Source organism: Heloderma suspectum, chromosome 11, assembly GCF_057233095.1.
Source record: "Heloderma suspectum isolate Gila_16-S chromosome 11, 16-S_ref, whole genome shotgun sequence".
Classification (NCBI taxonomy): Eukaryota; Metazoa; Chordata; class Lepidosauria; order Squamata; family Helodermatidae; genus Heloderma; species Heloderma suspectum.
Genome location: NC_139468.1, coordinates 43,582,606 through 43,606,613, shown reverse-complemented (window position 1 = coordinate 43,606,613; position 24,008 = coordinate 43,582,606). Strand labels below are relative to the sequence as shown.

Genomic DNA, 24,008 nt, shown 5'->3' with positions numbered 1-24,008 from the left:
GGCGCGCCGCCGCCGGGCCCCGCTTCGCCCGCAAGGCCGCCGGGGCGGGGCAGCCCGAGCGAGCGACGAGCCGGCTGGAGCGGCGCCGGTGGCGCTTCCGAGCGCGGGCCGCGGCGGAGATGGCCCCCGGCCTCCTCCCCGCCCCCGGGCGGGAAGGGGCCGGGCTTTCCGCCGGAGGGCGAGGCTCCAGGCCGCCGGCCCCGGCCCCGCTTGCTCTTCTCTCGGCGCACCCTTCCGGAGCGGCTGCGGCGCTGCCCAGCGGACGCCCTCCGCTCCCCTCCGCGGCGCAGGCAGGATGGATCCGCGGGCGCTGCTGCTGGCGCTGGCGTGCTCGGCGCTGGGCGGCCGCCTCTGCAGCGGCCGAGGCACGTCGCGGCCGGGGCGGGGGCGAGAGCCTTCTGCGGCGCGGCGCGGCGCGGCCCCGGGGCGCGAAGGTCGGCAGCCGGCGGCGGGGCTGGGATGCGCGCGCCACCCGTGCTCCGGCGCGGGCGAGGCGGCGCCCCGGGAGCTGCCCGCCGCTCGCGTTCGCTTTCCCTGCGGCCGCGCAGCCGGCCTTCCCCTGCCCGGGCGGGGGTCTCCCGGCGCTTTCCGGGGCGCCCCGGCCCGGCGGAGATGCCCCAGAAAGGGCGTCGGGGCCAAGGCCTCCGCGGGCGGCCGCGGCCTCTCGCTGCCGCCCTCTGGCCGGCGCGCGGCTCTCCTGGCGCCGGAGCCGGACTGCCTGCTCGGCTCGCCGGCCGGCGCGCGGGCTCCGCGGCCGAGCGCCGCGAGCCGAAATGGCCGGTGCGGGGGCAGTGCTGGCGGGGGGCCTGGCACGGCCGTGCCGCCGCCGCCCTCCCGCTCGGGCCGCGCTGCGCCCCGCGGCGTCGCCGCCTCGCCCTTGCCGGCGAAAGCGCACCTGCGCCCCCTCCGCCGGAGGCAGCGCCCGGAGCGCTCCCTGCCCGGAGGGGCGCGGGCGGCGCGCCCCCCCGGGCCGCTCACACGCCCGCTGGCTGCCCTGCCGGAGTGCCGCCTCCCGGGCAGGGGGCCGGCGGCGCGCAGCCCTGGCAGAGCCGCGGCTCCTGCGGCGCCCCCCTTCGCGTCTTACGCGCTGTCTCCTCCTTCCCCCACAGAGGAGGCGGCCTTCAAGCTGTGGATGTCTCAGGTAAAGCCCTTCCGCTCCCTCGTGCGCCTGCCTGCCCCCGCGCATCCCCGACCCCCGCGGCTGCAGGGCCGTTCCGGGAGAGGCCGGGGGGCGCAACGGCGCCTCCCTTCCCCAGACCCGTTCCCTGCGGTTGTGCTCAAGGGGACTTTCCAGGTGTGCGGGCTCCAGACCCACCCCGGGCCAGGCAGGGTGAGGCCGGGCAGGGTGCTCTGTTCTTCTGCGGCAAGACCCAGCAAGGCCATTTTGGGGGGCTGTCCTGGAAGGGGGAAGCACTGTAGGCTTATTGGGGTTAAGCCAGAACAAATGCTAAATATTCCCACAAGAATCGCCATTTCTTTGCCCCCACAATGGCACTTACTTCCCCCTTTCTTCTTGAAGGTGGAAAGGTCTTCTTCCCCTCGGGGGGGGTGACCCCCACTTTGTTTCCATGTGTGATGCTGACACGTGTGCAAAGGAGTCTGGGGTGCTGCATGGTTCAAGTGAGCAGGTCCTTAGCACTGCGGTGGTGACAAGCTCATTTTGGGGGTGGGGTTGTCCCTGTTTTTGAGGATGTGGCCAAGAAGAACCTTGGCAAAGACTTGTTCTGTACACAAGCAAGCACACACTGGGTGCTAAACAAGGTTAAGCATATTAGTAGAAGAAGAATTTCTTACTGGGCCCCCTCCAACCCCCAATTTCCAGGACCACATTGCATGACTGAAATGGGTGGTTCAGATTGGGGGAATTCAGAAGCATTTGTGGTTGGCACACAGATTTCAGATTGCCAAGGGGAAGGGGGTTTCCCATTCTAAATAAACCCATGGTGGACTTTTACTTCTCTATTCTACAGCTGCAGCTTTTTCCTCTTTTTCACAGTACAAAAAACAATACAGCCCGAAGGAGCAAGAGTACCATCGGCGGCTTCAGATCTTCATTAGCAATAAGCAGCGAATTGATAAGCACAATGCTGGCAATCACACCTTCCAAAGTAGGGGCTCTGCTTCCGAGAAATTGCCATCAAAAAAATTATTTTGAAGAAAAAGAATTGGCCCATTAGTGGCCCATGCGTCGTCTTGATTCCTCTCTCCTTTCTTTTAGTGGGGCTGAACCAGTTTTCAGACATGACATTCACTGAGTTCAGAAAAAAGTACCTCTGGCATGAACCCCAGGTAAGGCATGTGTGTGTCTCAATGTAGGAGCCTTGAGGCCTTGCAGCACAATCCCAGGCATGTTAACTCAGAAGTAAGATCCACTGTATTCAGTGGGCTTTCTCCCAGGTAAGTGTGGCTAGGATTGCAACCTGAATGGGCTGGATGCAGCCCCAATCCGAACAAGATCCAGGAATGACACTCATCTTTACAAGAAAAGAATTAAACTGCTCAGTCTTCTCTCAGGAGAATATGGTGGGGCAGATGATTTTAAAACTTCAGTGGCGTGTTATGTTCAGATGTACTGCTTTGGCCGAAAAGCAGAATAAAAATACAAGAACATCCGAATGCAAAGTAAAAACAACATGATAAAAAGTTGAATGGAAACAGTGAACGAGATTTAACTCTTCCAAAATCCAGTCATTGTCTGCCCCGCCATATAATACCAATTTCATAGGATGTTATTAGGTCAATCTGTCTTTTTTTCATGCCAACATTGAAAGCAGATGCATTCTGTAATAGGAATCTGTGTCTTTCTTTACTTATCTATAACAAATTGCTAAACTACAAATGGAGTCCCTCAGGATAGACACAAATAGAAGATGCTCAGGGCACCCAAGGTTGATCTGTAGCACTTCTCCTTTGTAATAATGCACATCATGCTCTCTCTCTCTCTGGTGCTTTTAAGTGCTCAGAGTGATTCACATGTATTATCTCAAGCCTGATTTAAATGTGACACTGGGTGAGCAAGAACATACCCATGTAGCCTTCCAGGTTCCCTTGCCTGTGCATGCAGCACTGGCATGCCAGCAAGCCATGCGCTAGGTGGGTGCTGTGTGCGTAGTGGCTGAGTGCCCAGCTTAAGGGTGGAATGCTGCATAGACAAATTGTCCATGTCCGCCTAGCATCATGTTTGAATCAGGCCTCATTCACTCTGGCTGTCACCCTGGGATGGGGCAGTATGATTATACTCCTGTTGCAGATGTGAGGCTGAACCTCAGAGATAGCGCCTTGCAGAAGTCAGCTCTGAACCAGAGATTCAGCCAGCTTCCTCGCTCCTGCTGTACCAAATCCTACTGTCTTGCAAGCCAGGCCCACTTGGCCAAACAGGCCCCTGGTGCTCCTGTGGCATGTGGGGGGGGGGGCCCTCTGGGCGTGGGGAGAACAGCATCCGCCTGCCTTAGGCTCAGCTGCTGGCTTAGAGAGGGGCTCTGTTCTTCCTTTCAGAACTGCTCAGCCACCAGGGGCAATTTTGCTGGCAGTGCTGGGCCGTATCCAAGTGCCATAGACTGGAGGAAGAAAGGAAATTATGTGACTCCGGTGAAAAACCAGGTAAAGAGCTGGTCCTTGTCTCTTGGCCCCACAGAGCAAGTGAGAAAATTCCCCTATTGGGAACCCCTCACATGTTTAAAAGGTGGGATCAACCTCCAGCTTTGCTGATATAATCCCAATTATTTGCTTTCTTGGGGATCTTGCAGGTAGAAATAATGATAGAAGTGCAAGCGTCCTATTGGTGCCCATGAGAGTGGCTCCTTTTTCTCATGTAATATTCCCTCCCTCCCTCCCTCCCTTCATCCGTCCCCCCACCCACCCCGCCAAGGGTCCCTGTGGCAGCTGCTGGACTTTCTCGACCACTGGCTGTTTGGAGTCTGCCATTGCCATAGCAACAGGAAAGCTATTGAACCTGGTAAGGCTCCTCTTTTGAACTCCACCCTTTCTGAATCCTTTTATTATATTTATGTATTCAATGTATTTTTGAATTGCCTCTCCAGTCAATGAGCACTCAAGGTGATTTACAAAGAACTGTAAAAATAGTAAAATACCACCATTTCAACGAAACCCCCCAACCACCTAAAACTAAACGGATAAAATACATACATGGCAATAAAATACAGGAACCTTCTAAAATCAGAGATTTGAGAAATCAGAGAACCTTCTAAAATCAGAGCATCTTTAAGCACGAACAGCTTGGTGGAGCGGCACCGTTTCCCCCAGCCATCTAAAGGCCAGTCTCGAGGGAGCCCATCTTGCCTCCCTGGTCAGGGAGTTCCCAACTGCTATGCAGAAGGCCCTGTCTCGGCCCCCACCAAACATGCCTCTCCAAGAAGTGGGACAGTTGTCAGGGCCTTGGATGATGAGTGCAGGCTCAGGGCAGGTTCGCTCAGGAGGAGATGCCCTGAAGCCGTTAACTCCAGGAATGCCTGGGCCACATCTGGGGTAAGAAGTAGCGGCTCCCTCCTTCAGAAGGGTGTGGGGGAAGGTGACGGGCACCCACTACTGCCCGAGAGTGCGGGGTGGGTTTGAACCAGCGGGAGGCAGCAAGGACAGCGTGGCAGGGCCCGTCGCCTGTGCAGCTGTCTGCTACAGGAACACCTCGCCAAACGGTGGGGAAAGCAGAGGCTCTTGATGCTGCCGGTTTAGGCTTTGCTTCTGTCAAAGAGCAAAAGGCAAGCTATGAAAGAGAAGAGACATGCAGGATTGGAAAGGGCAGGCTTCTCCCTATATTGGGTATGAGCCAGTCTCCTAGTAACCAGATTTAGGAGGGCTTAAGGACTGCCACTTCCGCTAGTGCACTGCCTCGTGAGAGATTTGGTGTCTGAGGAACCCCAGTCCCTGCTGAGGCCAGTTATAGGATACTGTAAGTGCAATTTCTGAGATGCTGAATATGTTGGAGGCAGAGGGCTGGGGAAGAATGGCCATCGCTGCGGGTGCTCAGCCTGCTGAGAGCTTGTTTCAGGGGACAGGAAGTCAAGCGGGGGGGGGCTTCCCTGTGCATTCCTGGAACCAAGTGTCTCTCTCTGCCTCACTCAGGCTGAGCAGCAACTGGTTGACTGTGCTCAGGACTTCAACAACCATGGATGTAGTGGGTAAGTGGTACCTTGTTGGTCTCCCAAATAATCTCCCCAGCCATTCTCTGTCTTTGGAGTGCTTCTCAGCTTGCTCTCCTCTCTGCATTTCCTTTGCTGTCCCTCAATTCTCATCGCAACAGAAACTGAGAGCGCGTGACTTTCGCTGTTTTGTTGTTGATTTCCCTACCCAGGGGCCTCCCCAGCCAGGCTTTTGAATACATCCTGTATAACAGAGGGCTCATGGGTGAGGACGCATACCCTTATCGTGCAAAGGTATTGCTGCTGTGATTTCAAAATAACATGTGGCAGACTGCCCTTTCCATTCAGCTGGCTCTAACAGGCCCTTCCGTGTCTTATGTCTAGAATGGCACCTGCAAATTTAGTCCCCAGAAGGCCGTCGCATTTGTCAAGCAAGTTGTCAACATTACACTGGTGAGCAGCTCCTGGTTTCTGCCCCTTGGTTGGGGCTCTCTGTCCTGTCAGTGCTGAGCGGCCGGCAGGAATCTCTTGCTTGGCTCCAGAGCAACAAGAGCAGCTTTCCTGGACTCGGCCCCTTGGATACCACCCACCGCAACCAGCCTTCTGCTCCCACTCTGTGATGACCTCCAAGTGGGTCCCGCTTACCTCTCTTCTTCAGCTGCTTTCCTTTTTTATTTATTCTTACAATATTTATGTCCTACCTAGAGATATAAAATTTCTGGAAAGTTTGAGGCCGTGGAGAAAATGCATTTTTTTCTAGAAAAAAAAAAAAGTGTTGGGAAATACTGAAAAATAAGGAATACTTATTTTTTTGTGCTCTTTCCAAATCTAAGGTCACTTTGTTGCTTTAAGATAGCCTTTCCCAACCTGGTGCCCTCAAGATATTTTGGACTTCAGCTCCCATCAGCCTCAGGCAGCACAGCCTGAGTCAGGAATGCTGGGCACTATAGTCCAAAACATCCAGAGGGCGCACCAGGTTGGGGAGGGCTGCTTTAGGAACATAAAGCAGCCTTTCTGTTCCTAAAGTTATTTTATGTGTAACTTAGTTTGCTCATAACATTATTATATTTTAAAACTTTTTAAAGTAAGCTCTGTTAGTAAATTTGTAATTATTGTCTGAATACATTAGAACTACATTACATGATTGCTACAGCATCAGAAACACAGGACTCTATAGAGCAAAACCCAAACAGTCAAGAATGCATAATCGTGAATCTACTCGCGTGCTGGGACACTGAGCATAAGTGTCTATCAGTAAAATATACTTTAGATCAATAATTTGAATATGAAAGAAATAACTGTGCTGAGAATCTTACAGAGAGGATTAATAAACATTTTCCTCCATGGCTTCATTATTTCCAGACATTTTACACCTCTAGTCTTTCTGTAAAAGTGTTCTTATTACATAGTTTTCAGAGATCATTTTGCGGGGAGTAAAGACTGGGTAACAATATATAAATACTTTATCTTCAATTCTTGAAGAAAATATTTCATAATCCAAAGCTGTTCAATTTTTCCATTTTTTGGGAAAAAACAGAAACGGTCCTCAGGAAAATAAACCGTTTCCCCCCACATTTTTCTGTTTTTTTTTCCCAGGCCTTCACATCTCTAGCCCCAGTATTTGGCCTCTCCTGCCCCCCACACCCAGGTGCCTCTTGCTCGCTTTGTAGTGCAAGCTCAGCTGTTGTGCTTTTAGCAAAATTCTGCTCTCAGAAGGTGCTCAGAGCATGATATTTCCCCTCTTCCTCAGCCACATCTGGAAAATGGAGATGCATGGCCAAATCTGAGTCTTATTTTCACAAGAGGTGACTAAAAAGAGTCACTGACCCTCCGTTGGAAGGTTGACCTGAGGACCCCAATCTCTAAAAAGAGAGTCTGTAGTGCCGTGTGTGTGTGTGTGAGAGAGAGAGAGAGAGAGAGAGAGAGAGAGAGAGAGAATTGCAGGTGGCTATTTTGCATACGTTCAGGGTGGTGCTGTCTTCTCTTGGCCTTAACAAACATGTTCCAGATGTAACCTGAGTCCATCCCCAGATCTTGCTAATCCACACCCATCTTTGCACCGTAACATCTGGGATTTTCTCCTTCCAGGATGATGAGATGGGCATGGTGGAAGCTGTGGGGAGGTACAATCCAGTAAGCTTTGCTTTTGATGTGACAGAAGACTTCATGCACTACAAACAGGGGGTTTACTCCAGGTGGGTACCTTCAGATGTGGCAGGTGCTAAGCAACTTGTGTGGGCATGCGTGCGCAATGGGGACCCTTTATGGATTATGCCAAGAGTTACTGTTGTAGCCCAGTTGATCATCTGACACCTTCATGGCATGTAGACATTTGTGTGTTTATGCCAGAACTTGACACTGCTGGGTTTTATGCTTCTAGAACATGGGGGCACATCCCATGGGTCACTCCTAGCACAGCCCATGGAGCCATGGGGACCCCTCTGACATCCCCTGCAGTCCAGCTGATCAGGTGGATTGAGGATTGGGTGGGGGGAATGCTGGCCCAGTGCTGCTAAAGAGGTGCTGGGACAGCAAGCTTGCTGGGGGCTGGGAGAGGCTGTTTCCGGGGGCTGGGATAGGTGAAGGTCTCTGCCAACCCCCTGTGACCTGACCTGCGAGGTCATTGTTTTCCCACCACTACTAGGCTCTCCCAGCCCACAGCGATCCCTAGACTGTAGGGGGCAGTTAATCCACCAGTCCCTACACAGAGAGATGGGGTGCGTGTGAAGAGTAAGTGTGCATGCACACATGCTGTCCCAGTCCTGCACCCAACAGTGGATGCGGCCCTCGGGTGAAAAGGTTGTGCAACCCTGTTCTAGAGTGAAAAATGAGAACGGAGTATCCAGGAAATTAAGCTAGTTCAGTTCTCATTTTTCAGTTTCTGTCCAAACTTATGGTCAGTCAGTGGTTAATCAGTCACTCATGAAGGATAGGTCCATCTCCTATTCACCCTACAAAATTCTTTGCCATTTTCTTTCCAAAGCACACAGTGTGATAAAACTCCGGATAAAGTAAATCATGCTGTCCTGGCTGTAGGCTATGGAGAGGAGAGCAGCTGTCCCTACTGGATTGTCAAAAATTCCTGGGGCCCCTTTTGGGGCATGGATGGGTGAGTGTCTCTCTGTCGTCTCCGCTTTAGCTTATTTGGGTCTCTCCGCTTGTGCTGTGTGTACAGAAGAGCTTGTGCTGGATCAGGCCTCCCTAGTCCAGCCTCCCGTTCCCAGGGGCCCACCAGATGCCTCCAGGAAGCCCATGAGCAGGGCAGGGGTGCAGTGGTGCCCTTCCACCCGTGCTCCCCAGCAGCTGATGTTTGTGCTGCCCGATATTGGAGGCGGCGCATAGCCGTCATGACTAGTGGCCATGGGCAGCCTTCTCCTCCATGAATTCATCTGGTCTCCCTTTAACATCATCCGTCGCTACCTCCTAGTTTGACTGTGTGCTGTGTGAAGAAGTCCTTGTCTGTTCTGAATCTCCTGCCACTCATCTTTGGACAAGGCAGATCATAATTTCCAGCCTCAGGAAACTTGCCAAGGCCCTTCCTGGCAGCTTTCTTTAGAAGCAATGAACCAGAAATATTCAGGCATGGTCAGCATGACCACCACCCCGCCCAAACTAGACCAAACATTCTTGAGAGTTACCTGGACTGTCATCCTGCCTAAGTATTTGGATGAAGCTAGGGCTTCCTGAAGCACATGCATGAGGGAGCTGCGCCTTTGGAGCAAGAGAGGGCTTGAGGCTAGTAGTAGCATCAAAGGAGACACTCGCCTTAAAACGGCCTCTCATTGTGGGTGGGTGGATCAGGCCCGTTTTCCTTGTGGATAACAAACTGAGAGCATGAATGTCTCACACTGTCCAGAACCCACCATATTCAAGGGGGCCTTATGTACTTCACATACCAGCAGGAAACTCCCATCAATTAAAATCTTTGTTTTCCCTTTTAGGTACTTCTATATTGAACGTGGAAAGAACATGTGTGGTCTGGCTGCCTGCGCATCCTATCCAGTCCCTCTTGTCTGAAGTGGGATTGGATTTTGGTACTGGGGAGCAGGTAGTGATGTGTGCGTGTGCTGAAGCAGAAATCCCAGAAGCAGCATCTGGCTCTGATCTTGGGAGGGCTCTTCAGTCAGGCACACATCTCTTCTGTAGCTATGGCAGATACTGTGGAGTGGCCTTGTCAGAGATGCTGGGCGTTCTCAGCTCCCCACATACCTTGTTTCTCTGGTACAGTGCTGCTCAATCATCCTAAAATCATGCCCCATTCCTTAAAAGTATTAATCTCCTGGTACATGCTCCCATACTGGTATGTCTCTGTGCGACACCCACCCAGGTACCACTTCTTCCTTCTGCAAAGCCAACAAAGAGTCTTGTAGCCCCTGAAAGGCTAATGCACTTATTATGGCATAAGCTTGTGTGGTCTACAATCCACTTCATCAGATGCTATATGCCCTGGCCGTGGGCTGCTAAGGTTTGGAGGTGCTGCGATAGTGATAAGCCAGATCCAGGTTTGCTTACAAGGAGAATTTGAGTACTTACAGCGCACGTGCATACCCAATGGTTGGATCAGACAGCTTCTCTGAACACAGAGCCAAGGGGTACAATGGGTCTTATACCATACATGTTAGCAGTGAGGCAGCATAACAGACACAAGAGTTAATTAGCAGTCATCTGCAACTTTCCCAGCATAGGCTAACAGCCCCATGTCAGAGGGGAAACAATCAGAACTTTCCTAGCACAGACACCTGTAAACATAACCTCACTTCTCAGGTGCTTCCCCAGCCCTGATAAGATAAAGGGTTGACAGCTTGTTAGTATGGCGTGTGCTAAGGCTGTAATATCAGGCTTTGACTCATCTCAGTAGCTCAGAGGCCCCCTAACAAGGAAATTGGGCTTAAGCAGAGCACTGTGGCTGTCTAAGTCTCTCTCAAACTACTGGTTGCTCAGGTTACAGGCTCGGGGCATGAAGTGTTATCCTCTCGCACGGTGGGGGGTTGTAACCATAGGGAAATTAAATGCAAGCAGTGCAGCTAGCGAGAATTCCGCCGAAGCGGGCGTGCGCACCAAGCATGCTCAGCGGCCCTTCATGCGCAGGAACGCGACAGCGCATCCCTCGTCCTCCTGTGTTGCACGTTGCCTCCCTGAAGCACTCCTAGACTGGCCTAGCCGCTGACCTGGGCACCCCGCCCCACCCAGGCCTCAGTCCCCGCCTCAGGAGCCGCGGGCGTTTGCTCTGCTTGGCGATGGCCGCTTACTGGCTGGTCGGTAATTAAATCTGGTTGGCGAATTAACACATACTCGCGTTTCTGTGTCGCGCCGCGCTCGAGGGCGCTGCTCCAGCCTCCTCAGGCAGGCGGCTCCGGCCGGGCCGTCGGCAAGGCCCCGCCGCGGCGCTTCGCGCAGCTGTGCCCGGGGCCCTCCGGCTGGCTCTGCGCCTGCTCCGTTGGCCACCGGCCTCCGCGGGGGCGATGCTTCGCGGCCTCCGTCGCGGGCTGCTGCGCTGCCTCAGTCAGCGGCTCCCGCGCTTGCGGCGGAAGCGGCGCGCCGGCCGCCTCGGCCCGGCGGCGCCCGTCGCTCCCCCGCGGCCCCGCCGACGCGGCCTCCTTCCTGCCCGCGGCCGGGCGGGGCGCCCTCGCAGCCAATGGGAGGCGGCGGCTGAGGAGGCGCCAAGGCGCGCGGCGGCGGCGCGGCGAGCAGGTGGGCCCGCCCGGAGGCCCCGCGCCGCGGCGCGCCCTCGAGACGGCGCCCGGCCCTGGCCCGCGCCTCCGCCGCCCTCGCTCGTCGCGGGCTGCCCGGGCCCGCGGGCGCTTCCCCGCCGCTCGGCGGCCCTTCCCGCGGCGCCTCGCGCAGCTGCTCCGCCTCTTGCCCCGGGACAGAGAAGGCGGCGCCGCCCTGTGGGCCCGGCGAGCCTCCGGGCGGGGCGCCGGGGAGACCCGCTCCGGGAGCCGAGCGCGGGGTTGCTGCAGAGGCAGCGCTGGGCCCGGGCGCCCGTGGGCCGGCGCCGCCTTTCCCGCCCTGTGGGTCTCCGGGCCTACGGTGCTCTGCCGCGGGGGCGGGTCCGGGTGACACCGGCTCCCACGCAAGCCGGGCTGCCGGGCCGCTCGGCCCATCTGGGCTAGTGCCGCCTGCTCTGGCCGGCGGACGCTCGCTAGGCTAAGGCCTCGGGCAGTCTTTCCCACGAGCTCTTAAGCAGAGAGGCCCAGGGCTGAACGGGAGGCCTTCTGCAGGCCGAGCGTGGCTCCGCCTGTGAGCTGCTCCTCGGGAAAGCCCAGTGTGGTGCGTGTTTCAGGCTGGGTGGGATCCTCAGCTCCTCTGCACTGGCAGGAAGGAGTTCCTTCTTTTCGTAGTGTGAGGGGTGGAACTGCCCACCTCTGCTCCACTTGCCTTGCTGTGGCCACCGCTCTAGTTGCTGAGTCACAAGTGCTTGTGCTACAGGGTGGAACAGAGTAGTGGCCTGTGTAAATCATTTTCTCACCTTGTCACTGGCTTATTTTTAAGAAGCATACCTATGTTTTTCAGGGGTGTGATTATCTCATTTGTTTTCTCCCTCCCCCATTTTCTTTTCTTGAAAAGAGAATGGCAGCTGTTCCCCAAAACAACCTTCAGAAGCAGCTTGAACTTCATTCAGCTAAAGGCACCCTAAATAAAATGACGCTTCCCAAACCCAAGGCTATGTAAGTATTGATTTGTTTATGGCTCAGCATCTCAGACTGCATAGTCAAACCATGGCGATCAATATTCAACAGATATTGCGCACCTTCTGTACATTAGTTATAGACTGCTTGGAATATGATTGATTTTCTTCCTGCCTTCTTAGCAGCATTGTAAAAATGTATCCATAGGGATGTGGAGACCAGAGAAATAGAGAAGAGTTTTATTATAACTGCAGTTTAAAGCATCCCTTTCCTACTGTTCCCGTGGTTATATCTGCTGTTTGATTTATGTTGTGTTTGGATTACCAGTGGGGAATGTATATTCTGTATTAGTAATGCTTTGAAATATTTAATGAATACTTGCTGATGAAAATACAAGGCTTAAAATAAGACCCCTTAATTTCCAAAAAGGTTCTGGGCATGCCTACTTTCCTGGGGCAACTAGTAGGGGCTGCTGTAGTTATCACCAAGACACTTTGGGCCACTGTGTGCATGGAAAATAATCTATGTAATTTTAAGGTCTAAGCAAAATAAGTGATATGGAACTAGATGTCAAACTGAAACATGTCAAATATTTGTTAATTTACAATATCTGTATATAATACTTAAGTACATATTTGAGGCAGAATAAAGTGGAATGGAATGAGGAATGTTGATGAAGTGAGTAACGCAAGCTAGGCCTGACTTGGTTTTAGGTGTTGTACCCCAATGTAAGGTGAATGACTAAAATCTAAACCACTTGTTTGTTTTTTGTAGGAGATTTACTTTCAAAAAGAAAACGTCTCTTGATAACTGCATGCCAGTAGAATATTTAGGTGGGACAAAAGACGTGGCCTTAAAGGAAAAGGATATTAACTTATCCTTGACAAAACCACACCTGTCTTTCCCTAGCATTAAGGATAAGCAGACCAAAACCAATGCCTTCTTTGAAAGAACATTGAAAGGACAAAAAGGAAAACAAACCCATCCAAATGAGCAGCGTTTGAATGTTTTGGATTGTTTCCTATCTCCTGTGAAAGAAAGAGCTGTGGGCAGTGAACCAAGTGACCCCCAGTTCCCAAAAGCAGACTGTGACTGTTCATACAATTCAGCTATTGACATCGATGATGTCTGGAATGACATGGATGACTTTGAAATAGCTGGGCAGCAGAAGATACGCTCAAAATCATCGGTTTCATTTTCAGACACTCAGTCTGTAAGAACTAGCAAGGCTTCAAAAAAGCCAAATGTCTTCACCAGTAAGTCATCAAAGAATGAAGCCACAGGAAGAGCTAACCAAGAATGTAATGAAGTCAGTATTCATGAGAATAGCAAAATACAGATGCCAGATAAGGAACAAGGTGTCACAGGGAGCCAGTCTGTCATCTGGCTTGATTCTCCAACATCCAGCCACTGTGAAAACTTTGCAGATCAAGATCTTCAAGAGGAGAAATCTGTAGAAAGTCCCCTGAGTGACCAAAAGGAAGAGTCTTTGAAGGGTAAATGGCTCTCTTTTTAGCCAAGTCTTTTAACATGACACCTTCATGAAGCAGGGATGAATTCTGGCAGAATAGTTGTGTTGTGTTTGCTGCAATAAATTGTCTTGGGCACCTTAAGAACTAACAGGTTTTTTGTGGCATGAGGTTTCATAGGCCTACTTCCATAAGGTTAGTAGTGAAGGTGATGGGAAGACATATATTCTTGCTCACACGTAGGTCTTTTTTCATGACAGCCTTCCTCCAAGGAGTTCAGGACAGTGTCCTCACAACAACCATGTGAGTTAGATTAGGCTGAGGGAGAGTAACTGGTCTATGGTCACCCAGCAAATTTTGTGGCTGAATGGGGGTTTGAACCTGGGTCTTCACAATCCAAGTCCAGTACTGTTCATTATAACATACAGCATGGTTAAAGAATGAACACGTTTTGGAAACATCAGTAAGATTCAGTCACAAGGAATCATCAAGCTCATAGATAGGTTCTGGCACACACAACCCTTGTTTCTGCTGAATGTACATAACTCACCACATGAGACATATATCGCTCAGTGACTTAACGTATGTTGGTAGATTTGAGCCAAAATGCCCAAACACAGCTCTAGTTGCTATTACAGGGCTTTGCTTATTTGGAGTGCAGAAGGAGGAATCGTAAATAAGAAAGGTTTGTGAAAACTGAAGGATGCGTGTTTCTTTAGTTGTAGGAAACTACTGACTCAGCTTCCTAAATAGAAACAGCCGAGAATTCGTGTGTCCTTTTCAGTGTGTCTTTTAACATAACGTGAACCTTCGTAAAATACTTTGCTCTGTATTGCTTGTTAAAGTGCAGAATGATGCTGGCTTCATGTTAAATGGAAACGAGAAACAAGTTGATGGGTGGAATGATCCTGTGGTGGGCAGCGAGTTTGAGGATGAAGAAGACTATGTAGACTTCATTCCACCTTCCCCGGAGGAAGAGATGCCTTCTTCTGTGTCCTCTTTTAAAAACATTAGGTATGGTGAAGTTTATCTACTTACATCTTAAAGGTTAGTGTAAATGTTGAGAACATTTTCTCACGAGCATCCCTTGCAGACGTAGTTCAGTTAGGCTGGTGATTCGTGTATCTAGTGTTCTTTTTAATCAGTGAATGACAAAAATGTAGTGGGGACAAATAAGCTTAATAAGAAATGCATTTCTTATAACATGTATCTGGAGTTCTTAAAGACACCAAATGTTAACATTAGCCATATTTTCAGAGAACCTTCTATTGAGAAAACACTAGCTCCTGAAGCCTTGAAAAACAGCTTTACAGACTCTGGAGGAACCACCAGCAGAAGCAGTGAAGGACAGGAAGGTAAAAACAAACAAAAACACCTTATAAAGTGGAGTCAGCTATTTTGGGGCAGATGCAGACCTCCCTGTGCCCTTCAGATTGAGATTGTTCACATTTTTGCAGTGGGCTAAATCACAGGGCTGAGTAGCAAGTGTTTTAAGTTCTGATATTGTTGGATGACTGGGCATGTCGCTTGAGGTAAAAAGCTCCAAGAACTGTGTGTGAGGTTCCTTTCCCTATGAAACTGTACCTATCTTTCCCCTTCCCCAATTACAGTTTCACAAATTACAAAACACATTTAAATCCTATGGAAGGCTACTAGCAGAAGGGTGTGTTAAGAGTTGGGTGATTTTTAGAGCTCCATTGAGCTTGTAGCAGGTCAGCTTCAAGTTGCTGGTAGACTGTGATGAAAGTGGTGCTATAACTATGATGTTAAATTTCAGGGAAGTTCTTAACTTTGGGGCGGTCCCTCCACAGTGTGATGGAGAGTATCTGTAAACTGGTGGATTCCATCCCAGAAAGGGAGCTGAAGTCTTTGTCATGTGAGAAGGAGCTCATTCAGCATAGAGACTGCAGGTCTGTTGTGAGATTTCACTTATTCAGAATGCATTCATGTGCTGTGTTTCTCTTGCTTCTATGATGTAAACATGTTATGTGCGTTTTAAGGTTTCCCAAACTGCAAGAACATTTAAAAGTGATAAAATGTAAAACACATAGTCCTGAAAAGTATGTGAAACTCTTAGGCGGCTGAATAAAGTATCTAGCCACCTGAATGCAGTCTGTGAAAAGCAGAAGCACGTTTTTGCATCTACACAGAGCAATTTTTAGAAATCTGGAATTTCTCCTTCAGTGGTGGTTATCCAAGCATGGGTTACCCCTCACACTTGCTTCAGACAGTGGGAGGGCTATGCAAATGACTTTGTGCTATGTCTTCAGTGGGAAGAGCGCCCCCCCCTCCATTCCAGCCTGGTTCAAGGTAACAGGACTTTCACACAGAGCCAGCTCTGTGAACCTTTTTATTATGCTAACCAGATCCAACCAGATCTTGGTTATGCACATCAGGGCAGCTTTCTGTTCCTGGACCAGATCACAGATAGTTACCTCCTTCGCGTTGACTGACCTGGCATTTATCAGTAGCACTTTAAGACTTGAGTGGGACCACAGAAAGGCCATCAGTGTTATCCAGGCTGGAGGATGAGCTGGAAGGCAAAATAGCACATAGATGTTGAGATTACCTTCCTGTATCCCATCATCATGACACCCTCTACCCGATACTATTACTGTCACCCTTGCTTCCCCACCACTCCCCTCAGACACTCATAAGAACAAAAGAAGACCCATGCTGGGTCAGACCAAGGTCCATCTAGTCCCGCATTCTGTTCAGCTAGTAGTCAAACAGCTGCCTGTGGGAAGCCTACAAGTAGGACACAAGTGCAATAGCACCCTCCCACTCATGTTCCCAGGCAACTGGCATACAGAGGCATGCTGCCTATGATACTGGACGTAGCATATGTCCATCATGACCAGTAGCCATTGGTAGCCTTATTCTCCATGAATTTATCTAATCCTCTTTTAAAGCCATCCAAATTGGTGGCTATCACTACATCTTGTGGTAGCAAATTCCATAGTTTAACAATGCACTGTGTGCAGAAGTACTTCTCCCACCGATCAGCTTCATGGGAGGACCCTGGGTTTCAACTCCTCCCAACTCCAACTCCCCTCAAACACATGCTGGACTCCAAAGACACCACTCATTAATTAACCAGTCTACTCCTGCTCTGTGTTGTTCGGGCTGCTGTATTCTGCTGTGCTTTTCTCTGTTGAAGCTGTTTCTAATAGGGCTTACAGGTTGGGGAAAGTATGTGGAAAAACTTAGCCCTTGATGGTGGTCACAGTCCCTTCCCTGGAGCCAGCTCTTGTATGAGGAAAGCCAACTCTGGCCTGAAGAGGTGCTTTGCATCCAGGCTACTTCTGGCAAGGAGGTACAACTTGCATCCAAGCCAAGGAGAATCCTCCTTTTGGCTGGCAGTGAGGCCAACTCTCCAGGACAGAGAAACCAGTCTCTTTGCTAAGAGGGCATAGATCCCAGGCTAGTTCTGGCAAAGAATATTCTCCTTTTGGCTGACAGAAGAACCAATTCATCTGAAGAAGCTCCACAATATGCCAAAGCTCAGCTTAGCAGGCTGGCCATTTGGGGGCATCAGCAATTCACTGTCAGTACTGAAGTGCAGAATGACAGGCAAAGCCAAGTATGAATTAAATGGGGAGATCTTTCCCTCAGACAAGCCTCCTTTGACCCCAGTGGCTTTCACCAAGACTTTAGCAATCATTTTGTTCAGTTGAGAATCAGGGATTTGGGGAACTGAACTGACATGCAAGCCTTAAGCGAAGACCCACCACAGTGGAAATAAGCGTCCTCTTTTTCATCCAGCCCTGATGTCTCAAGGGTTAAGTGTAAGGAGCAGGGCTATCCAGTTTTGTGTAGAACAGTATGTAAGTGTTGCCAAGTGGGCAGAACCCATGCACCATGTGGTGAATGAGATTGTGGTTTTCTGAACTTTGAGTAGTCCCACAGTGATAGGAAATTGTGAGGAGATCCATTCAACTGGCCCGGCAGCCTTTCTGGTACAACTTGGGGTGACTTAAGCACATAATAATCAAAGGTTAACTATATTATACTCCTCCCCCTTCAGAAACAGAGATGGGTAAGCTGTCTGGTGAGAGACAGCTTACCCGTCCAGAATAATTCCAGAACTTCCTTGTAATTCTCCCTCAGAAACAAGGGGCACTGAGCTGTCTGGAAGGGGATGTGGGAGTTCTTGCTGGGGACTTTCTTACTCTTTAAAGTTGCTAGATTATGAGGAGCAGGTTGTTTCTGTTTAGGGGGCTGCCTTCCTCTCCCAAGTCTTAAGGGGAGGTAATTCTAAGGACAAAGCAAAAGAGCCTATTAGCCTCTCTAGATGGCCACACTTTAAAAATAAAGAAAACATTTTATTTACTCATATCTGGAGTTCATTGAAGCTCTAAGGCAGCCTTTTCCAACCTTATGTCCCCAGATGTTTGGACTACAATTTCCATTATACTCAGATGGCATGGCCAAAGGTCAGGGATGATGGGAATTGGTGGTCCTACAATATCTGAGGACCCAGGGTTGGGAAAGGCTACAAGGATGGTTCACTGGTTTGTGGTGGTTCCAAAAATTCTGGTAGAAACTAAAGTAATGAGCTTGTCTCAAGCAAGTCTCATGAGACCTCAGCTTTAGCCATTAAAGTAGCACTGGTCATTTTTCTTTTTGTCAGGGTTTCAGTTCTTTGGCCTAAGGGACCTGTGGAACGTACACCACAGGAAAATGTTCTCTGTAAGGTTTATATAAATTAACCAAGGCTTTTGCCCCTATGGTAGATACAAGCTTAGATGCTATACATTTTTCTGCCTGCACCTTGGCAACAGATGTGAGCAGACTAAATGTATGGATTTAAATAAGTGGAGTGTATACTTTAAATCTAAGGCTTTTACTCTTTGCTGCCGATCTAAGAGAGAGGGATGGTTTCTTCTGCCACTTTTAGAACTAACATCTCCTTTATAGAGGGATGCCCAACCTGTAGGGCTGTCACTTGGGCATCTTCTCTCGCTTGGCACTATAGATTGGTTGTATCCATCTGCCTTTGTGAGGCAGGTGCTTCAGCAGTTAGCAGTCTTCATAACTTTTTGCAGTGAGGTACCTCACCTAGGATGGTCATACCACTGCGTTGCATCCCACTCTTGGATAATCTCCACCATTGAAGGAGAAAGGAACATTGGACTTAACTGTGAATGTTCATTCTCTTCAGTGGAGGGAGGTTATCTAAACTTACCCAAGGTTTTCTTGCTGTTGCAATATAGATACGAGGTTTTCTCTAATGCTGTTTAGGCTTTCAATTCCACCATATGATTAGAAGCGGGCGAGGAAGAGTGTGGTTGTGCTGGCCAGCCCCACCTCCTCCATTATGTCCCCATGCTCAGCTCCTCTGCCCTCAATACTTTGGAGGACGAAACTCTGCAGCAGGGAGAGTTCAAAGTTTGCTCACGCTGGGTTCGACATTGTGCAGACGCATGTACAGCAGTCTCCATGTTGCAGACCTTCAGCCCCAATGTGTCGTGGGCCATGGGGTCCTGTGATGGTGGGGCGGGGCTGATCAGTGCATCCCCGCTCTCCCTCATGTGATTCTAATGATGGGGGGAATTGAACGCCCAAGTAGGGCTTCTGGTTCCCAGAGTATATAGTTGAAAACAGTTTGAATCATACGGATGACCTTTTATCTTCAGTTCTCTGTGTATACTCTTACAGACATTAATGATTTATTGGATTCCAAGCTCTGTTTTTATTCTCCCACTAAAGGGGACCAAGCACAAAATCATCTGCATAGCCCTGCCTCTGAAGGAAGTGGAAGGAGTAACCTCCGCCCAATGAAGAGAATGAACATTCATAGTAAATCCAACATTGTTTTCTGTGGGGATGCTTCCCCTCTTCTCTGAAACCATACTTTTCTTCCCTCACTTAGGGAGCAATCCTATGGCCGCTAGACAGCCATAGGATATCCTGTTTTCTGGGAACCGACCTCCCCCCACCTCTGCGCTGCTTCGGAGGCAGCACAGAAGAGCCCCGTCCTCTGCGCTTGCAAGAGGAGCGCGGAGCAGCCGAAAAGGGGTGTGTCTGGGGGCATTCCAGGGCAAGGAGGACGGAAATGCCTGTACCACACGGCCAATGTGTTGTACAGCAGCCTCCTCCCCTGCTCAGCCCTCCTGCAGCTAGACAGCCGCAATTGGCTGTCTAGCGCAAATGCAGGGCAGGAGAAGCACGGAGGGAATGATCCCCTCCGTGCTTCTCCTGCCCTGCTTTGGATAGGCAGTTGCCTCCGAGTTCGGAGGCGGCTGCTTATCTGGATAGGATTGTGCCCTTAGTGCACATCAAACCCAGCATTTTTGTCTCACTATCCCACTACCAATGTTTGTATGTTTTCCTTTGAAGTGTGTGCTTCACTGGATTTCCCCCCACCTCAAATAATAACTGTTTCTACTATGTAAATTAGATGAAAGGGTACACAAGTGAAATCTCACAGATTCATCATTTATAAGCAGAAAAAGCTCTAGTAATTGGGGGGGGGGGGTGTACTCCAAGCAGTAGTCTGAAGACCAGAGTGAGAAGTCCAGACCAATAATACGAAAGCTTGCAACTCTTTAATAAGGAAAGGTCCTAAGAAAGGAGAACATCAATAATGTATTAAGTTTGTGTTTTCCTTATTTACAGAAGAAAACTGTTAAATAATTACACTAACGGAAGAAGAAAGGACACTGGTATATCCATGGATGTAAACAGCAAACTCTGTTCTGGGTATGATGGATCCCTGGATGGTAGTGTTTCTTTTCAGCTGGGAAAAAAATATGTCATTGGCCCTCAAGGAGAAACTCTTATTTCTAGACAACCTTCCCCAAAACCACTCACTGCTGTTGAATACCAATATAACCATTCAACCCCCTCCTTTGTACCAAACACTCAAGACTCAAGTAATGCTCTCCTGTCAGGTTTTTCAGAGTGCTCTGCTGTGGACAGTGATATTTCTGCACTGGAAAATGTGTTGCCTTTTTCCAAAAGAGGCACCAGTGAAAGAACTTGGTCCCAAACCCGAAAGATGGAAGGGGAAGAGAAGGGTTGGCTGCATTCAGAGATGAATGTAACAACTTCAGGGGGCCAAAGAATACTTAAAAGCAATTTGGGAGCTGAGCACTCCTTGGCAACAGGAGGTGTGAACTTTGATAATGATGATTTTGATGTTGACGACTTTGATGAACTAAATGATGTACTAACTACTTCAGCAACTGAACAGCCTTCTAGCGCCCACTACCAGCTTGTTGGGGAAGCCCAGCCTGGCAAACCATTCCTGGAAAAGAACTCCCTTATTGCCAAGGAAAATGGTCATCTTTCAAATCCTGTTTTTCCCCACGCAAACTACTTTGTGCCTGCCAAGAGTTGCTCTGGTAAATTATGCCAATTTTTTGTTTAAAAAATTCTCATAGAAAGTATGCCATGCCAAGAAGCTGTTGTGAAAGGTGCAATTAATTAATTTGACATATTGCTGAGTGTCTTTTGTTGCTATGGGAATGCCTCCCCGTGCACTGCTCATTGCTATGTCACAAGTGCTAGGTAATGGTTTTGCTTCTCCTTCACCAGGGCATGCTGTCATTGCATTTGTGTTCTGAAACCCTTTGAGAAATACGACACAAGTGATTTGCTGTACTGATACCAAATGCAGCTATTGGGGTTCACAGCACCTTCTTTTTTTAAAAAAGCAGTAATTTACTCTCCAGTTAGCTTCAGTAGCAAAGTTCTTCACTTTTATATTATGGTCTTATTGCTGCTTCACTGTGAATTAATATTGCTGCTCTGAAATGTCTGCTTTGCTGCCACATAGTCTTTCGTTTTGTTTGTAACAAATGTTGGGATGATTGGCTGGATCACGTCCAAACTGAAAATTAAAAATGCCAAACACCCTGCTGTTTTAAATTGTGGGAACAAAAGGTGCTTCAATGGGTGAATCATGCCCATTATGTTAAAATCAAAAGTATGACACAGTCGATTTCACAGAGTCCTGTCATTGATATTAAGAGAGAATCCAGAATAACTTCAACTCTTGACTCTATTACTGATATATTTTAAGATCATACCCCACCAATCCACCCACTCCATTGTATATGTAGTATTTTTTCATGTTAACTGAATTAAGATTCAGATGGAGGACAGGAAGGTCTGGCGTGCTATTGTCCATGGGGTCACGAAGAGTCGGACACGACTTAATGACTGAACAACAACAAATGCTATAAAGCACTGGAAAAAACGACATGTTTTCTGTTCAGTCTTGTAATAAAACTTCCTTTTCTCCTAGACCCACTGATGAAAAATCAACCCTCTGGAGATCCGGCACTAGAACACTACAGAGGCTTAGCATTTCCCCATTCTAATGAAATGATGAAGATATTTCACAAAAAATTTGGTCTGCATCACTTTCGAACCAATCAGCTTGAGGCCATCAGTGCTGCCCTGCTAGGCAAAGACTGCTTCATCTTGATGCCCACAGGTGTGTATGGAAGAGGGTGCCTGCCAACAGTGGGAGTGTGTGTGTGGTGTGGGAGCTAGTCTGGTACCATGTGGGACTTTTGAAGCCTTGGAATAATCGAATGGTTGGGGGAACTCATGGCAAATGGAGCTTCTGCCTCCAGAGAGGTGACATGCCATCCGTGTGCTAGGTGCTATATGTAGAGTAGCACTTGTGTCCTAAAGACTTGCAGTGTGCTTTTAGGCAGCCAAAGTAGTGATGGAGGAGTGAAGATCAGGACTGACAAATGGGTAGCAAGAAGGATGGTAGAGAGTTGGGTCGCAGTTATGGTATTGGACAGCCAAATATAGGGTGAATTGGTTTAAATTATTGATTTAAAACAGTTCCTTAAATCACCAAGAAAAAGGGCCAGTTTAAATAATTGATTTAAATCAAGTTGCTCACACTTTCTGAACAAGCAGACGTTCTGGCTGCTGTAACAGTTAATCGTTGGCTTGCAACAATACAGAGCCTTTACATAACCTAAAGACATAATCTGAAAACATAATTTAAAACGTCTGGTCATACTGTTCACATGCCTTTTGTATTGGGGCTGTGTGGTGTAGGTTAGAGTGTTGGACTGGACCTGGGGAGACCCAGGTTCAAGTCCCCACTTGGCCATGAAATTCACTGGGTGACTTTGGACCAGTCACTGACTCGCAGCCTAATCCACCCCACAGGGTTGTTGTGAGGACAAAATGGAGAGCCTGAGGATCATGTACACTGCCTTGGGCTCTTTGGGGGAAAGGTGGAATATAAATTAAATAATAAATAAAGTGTTGTAGAATTGTGTTTTGTTTATAGACAAGGCATGTAGACATACAAGGGCACTAGACAAGATCACTTGGTTGGAGGCTAAGGCTTTGATCCTGTGCATTCTTATCTGGAAATTAATCCCACTGAACAGAGTGGAATCTACTTCTGCATAAACATGTGCAACCGTGGGCTGTGACAATATTTATTTATATTTATTCAAAGAATGTTTACCCTATTCTTTAACAAAAAAGACTCCCAGAGCAGATTACATGTGATCAGTAAAAGCAAGACAGTTTCTACTCGCAGGCTTATAATCTGAAAAGCACAACACAAAAGGGGAGGAAGGAGGGGGGAAAAGCAATCTTAGGCACTTGTTTTTAAAGTTAAATGGTAGTTCTTATAATGAGCTGCTGGAAACCGTTCCAAGAGAAGAGGAGCCTGATGGAGCTGGTCTCTGCCAAGCTGATGGAATGCCTCTGCCGCTTCCCATCTCCCTCTGCCACAGCTTGATGGAATGGCTGCTGTCTGGTGACAGTTAGGGAGGAGCACTTGACACCTGTGGTTGCTTGCCCAGGAGGAAGCCAATAGTAATCAATATAAAACATTATTTCCTTGCGCAATTCATTAATGCTTAATGTCAGAAGTTGAATTCCACTGACCCTGGTTCTCTTTCACATAGAAAAGCAACCTTTACTTTAGGATGTGATAAGGTGACCGTGATTCAGTTTTAAGAGACTGGAACACTAGGGTTTAACATGTTCTTTTTATGCTTTTCATTTATTTATTTTGTACATTTGTATACCGCCCAATAGCCAAAACTATAATTGGCTTAAAAAAAAAAAAAAGCAAATTAATTAAAATCAAAGTTTGTATACTTTTTTATCCACTCTTACTAAATAGAATCTGTTGGATTTCTTAGCTTGTTGATTTGCTGTGTCTGTTTACACATACACACTCTCAAGCTGGGTAACTGACTCTGCCATTACAGGGCCATCTCCTGGTTTTGTTTTAAATGTATGGCTTTTAATGCATTCATTGTATTTTATTAATATTTTGAGCCACTTCTGCCAGAAATAAGTTCTACATCCAATAAATGTATCCTCTGCATAAAGGTTAAAGGCACTATCTCTTTAGAATTAGAATTTTTGCAATTTTTATTTTAAAATTTTGTTTTCGGGCAAAACTTTATATTTGAAATAAGAAATCCAAACTACATCAATAAATGTGTGGATTGTGAAATCTTACTTCATGACCTGTGTTTACAATATTCCATGCTTGTTAGTGGAGTGGAGAAAATAATGTCAATCAAATTTGAAATGGTTATTGAACTAGTCTAGTGGAGCATTTTAGGCTTTGGTAAACCTCACGAGGACAACTTGTATTTGCTTGTCCACACTTCAGGCAAACTTTCCATCTAACCTTTATTTTTCTGTTGATACTTTACTTAGGAGGTGGCAAGAGTTTATGCTACCAGCTGCCAGCTTGTGTTTCAGTGGGAGTCACCATTGTAATTTCCCCCTTGAGGTCACTGATAATAGATCAAGTTCAGAAGCTAACAGCAATGGATGTGAGTTCAAGTCCACAGTTTGCTATT

General features: G+C 48.6%; 3 protein-coding genes across 8 annotated transcripts in view; 2 read left to right on the top strand and 1 right to left on the bottom strand.

Annotated features, from left to right (window-relative positions):
• The first annotated feature begins 212 nt into the window (after positions 1-212).
• Positions 213-10,386, top strand: CTSH (cathepsin H). Of its 2 annotated transcripts, none has more exons than XM_084817688.1 (12): positions 213-365; positions 1,110-1,141; positions 1,997-2,108; positions 2,219-2,289; positions 3,496-3,600; positions 3,869-3,955; positions 5,080-5,135; positions 5,309-5,390; positions 5,481-5,549; positions 7,185-7,291; positions 8,080-8,205; positions 9,038-10,386. In XM_084817688.1, exons 1-12 carry the CDS (start codon positions 296-298, stop codon positions 9,111-9,113), a joined length of 993 nt encoding a protein of 330 aa, XP_084673814.1. In that variant the 5' UTR covers positions 213-295; the 3' UTR covers positions 9,114-10,386. The 2 variants fall into 2 exon arrangements, with proteins under 2 accessions (XP_084673814.1, XP_084673813.1); XM_084817687.1 differs by having other exon boundaries at positions 213-434; positions 9,038-10,384.
• On the bottom strand, positions 2,647-11,270 carry LOC146337340 (uncharacterized). Its single transcript, XM_084817689.1, has 2 exons — positions 10,389-11,270; positions 2,647-7,209 (listed from the first exon to the last, which is right to left on the bottom strand). The coding sequence occupies exon 1, from the start codon at positions 11,198-11,200 to the stop codon at positions 10,436-10,438; it is 765 nt and encodes a 254-aa protein (XP_084673815.1). The 5' UTR covers positions 11,201-11,270; the 3' UTR covers positions 2,647-7,209; positions 10,389-10,435.
• Positions 10,376-24,008, top strand: part of BLM (BLM RecQ like helicase) — a 28,527-nt gene continuing 14,894 nt past the window's right edge. For 2 of the 5 annotated variants that reach the window (XR_014785440.1, XR_014785439.1), the window contains exons 1-9: positions 10,764-11,366; positions 11,664-11,764; positions 12,500-13,221; positions 14,040-14,208; positions 14,452-14,549; positions 14,972-15,104; positions 19,816-20,543; positions 21,449-21,640; positions 23,863-23,981. Coding sequence is in view for 3 of the 5 variants with exons in the window: in XM_084817676.1 (XP_084673802.1) it covers positions 11,667-11,764; positions 12,500-13,221; positions 14,040-14,208; positions 14,452-14,549; positions 14,972-15,104; positions 19,816-20,543; positions 21,449-21,640; positions 23,863-23,981 (2,259 nt within the window). In the remaining 2 variants the exon portion in view is untranslated. Of the gene's footprint in view, positions 11,367-11,663; positions 11,765-12,499; positions 13,222-14,039; positions 14,209-14,451; positions 14,550-14,971; positions 15,105-19,815; positions 20,544-21,448; positions 21,641-23,862; positions 23,982-24,008 lie in introns of those variants that run through there. The other 3 variants (XM_084817676.1, XM_084817675.1, XM_084817678.1) reach the window with 3 other exon arrangements.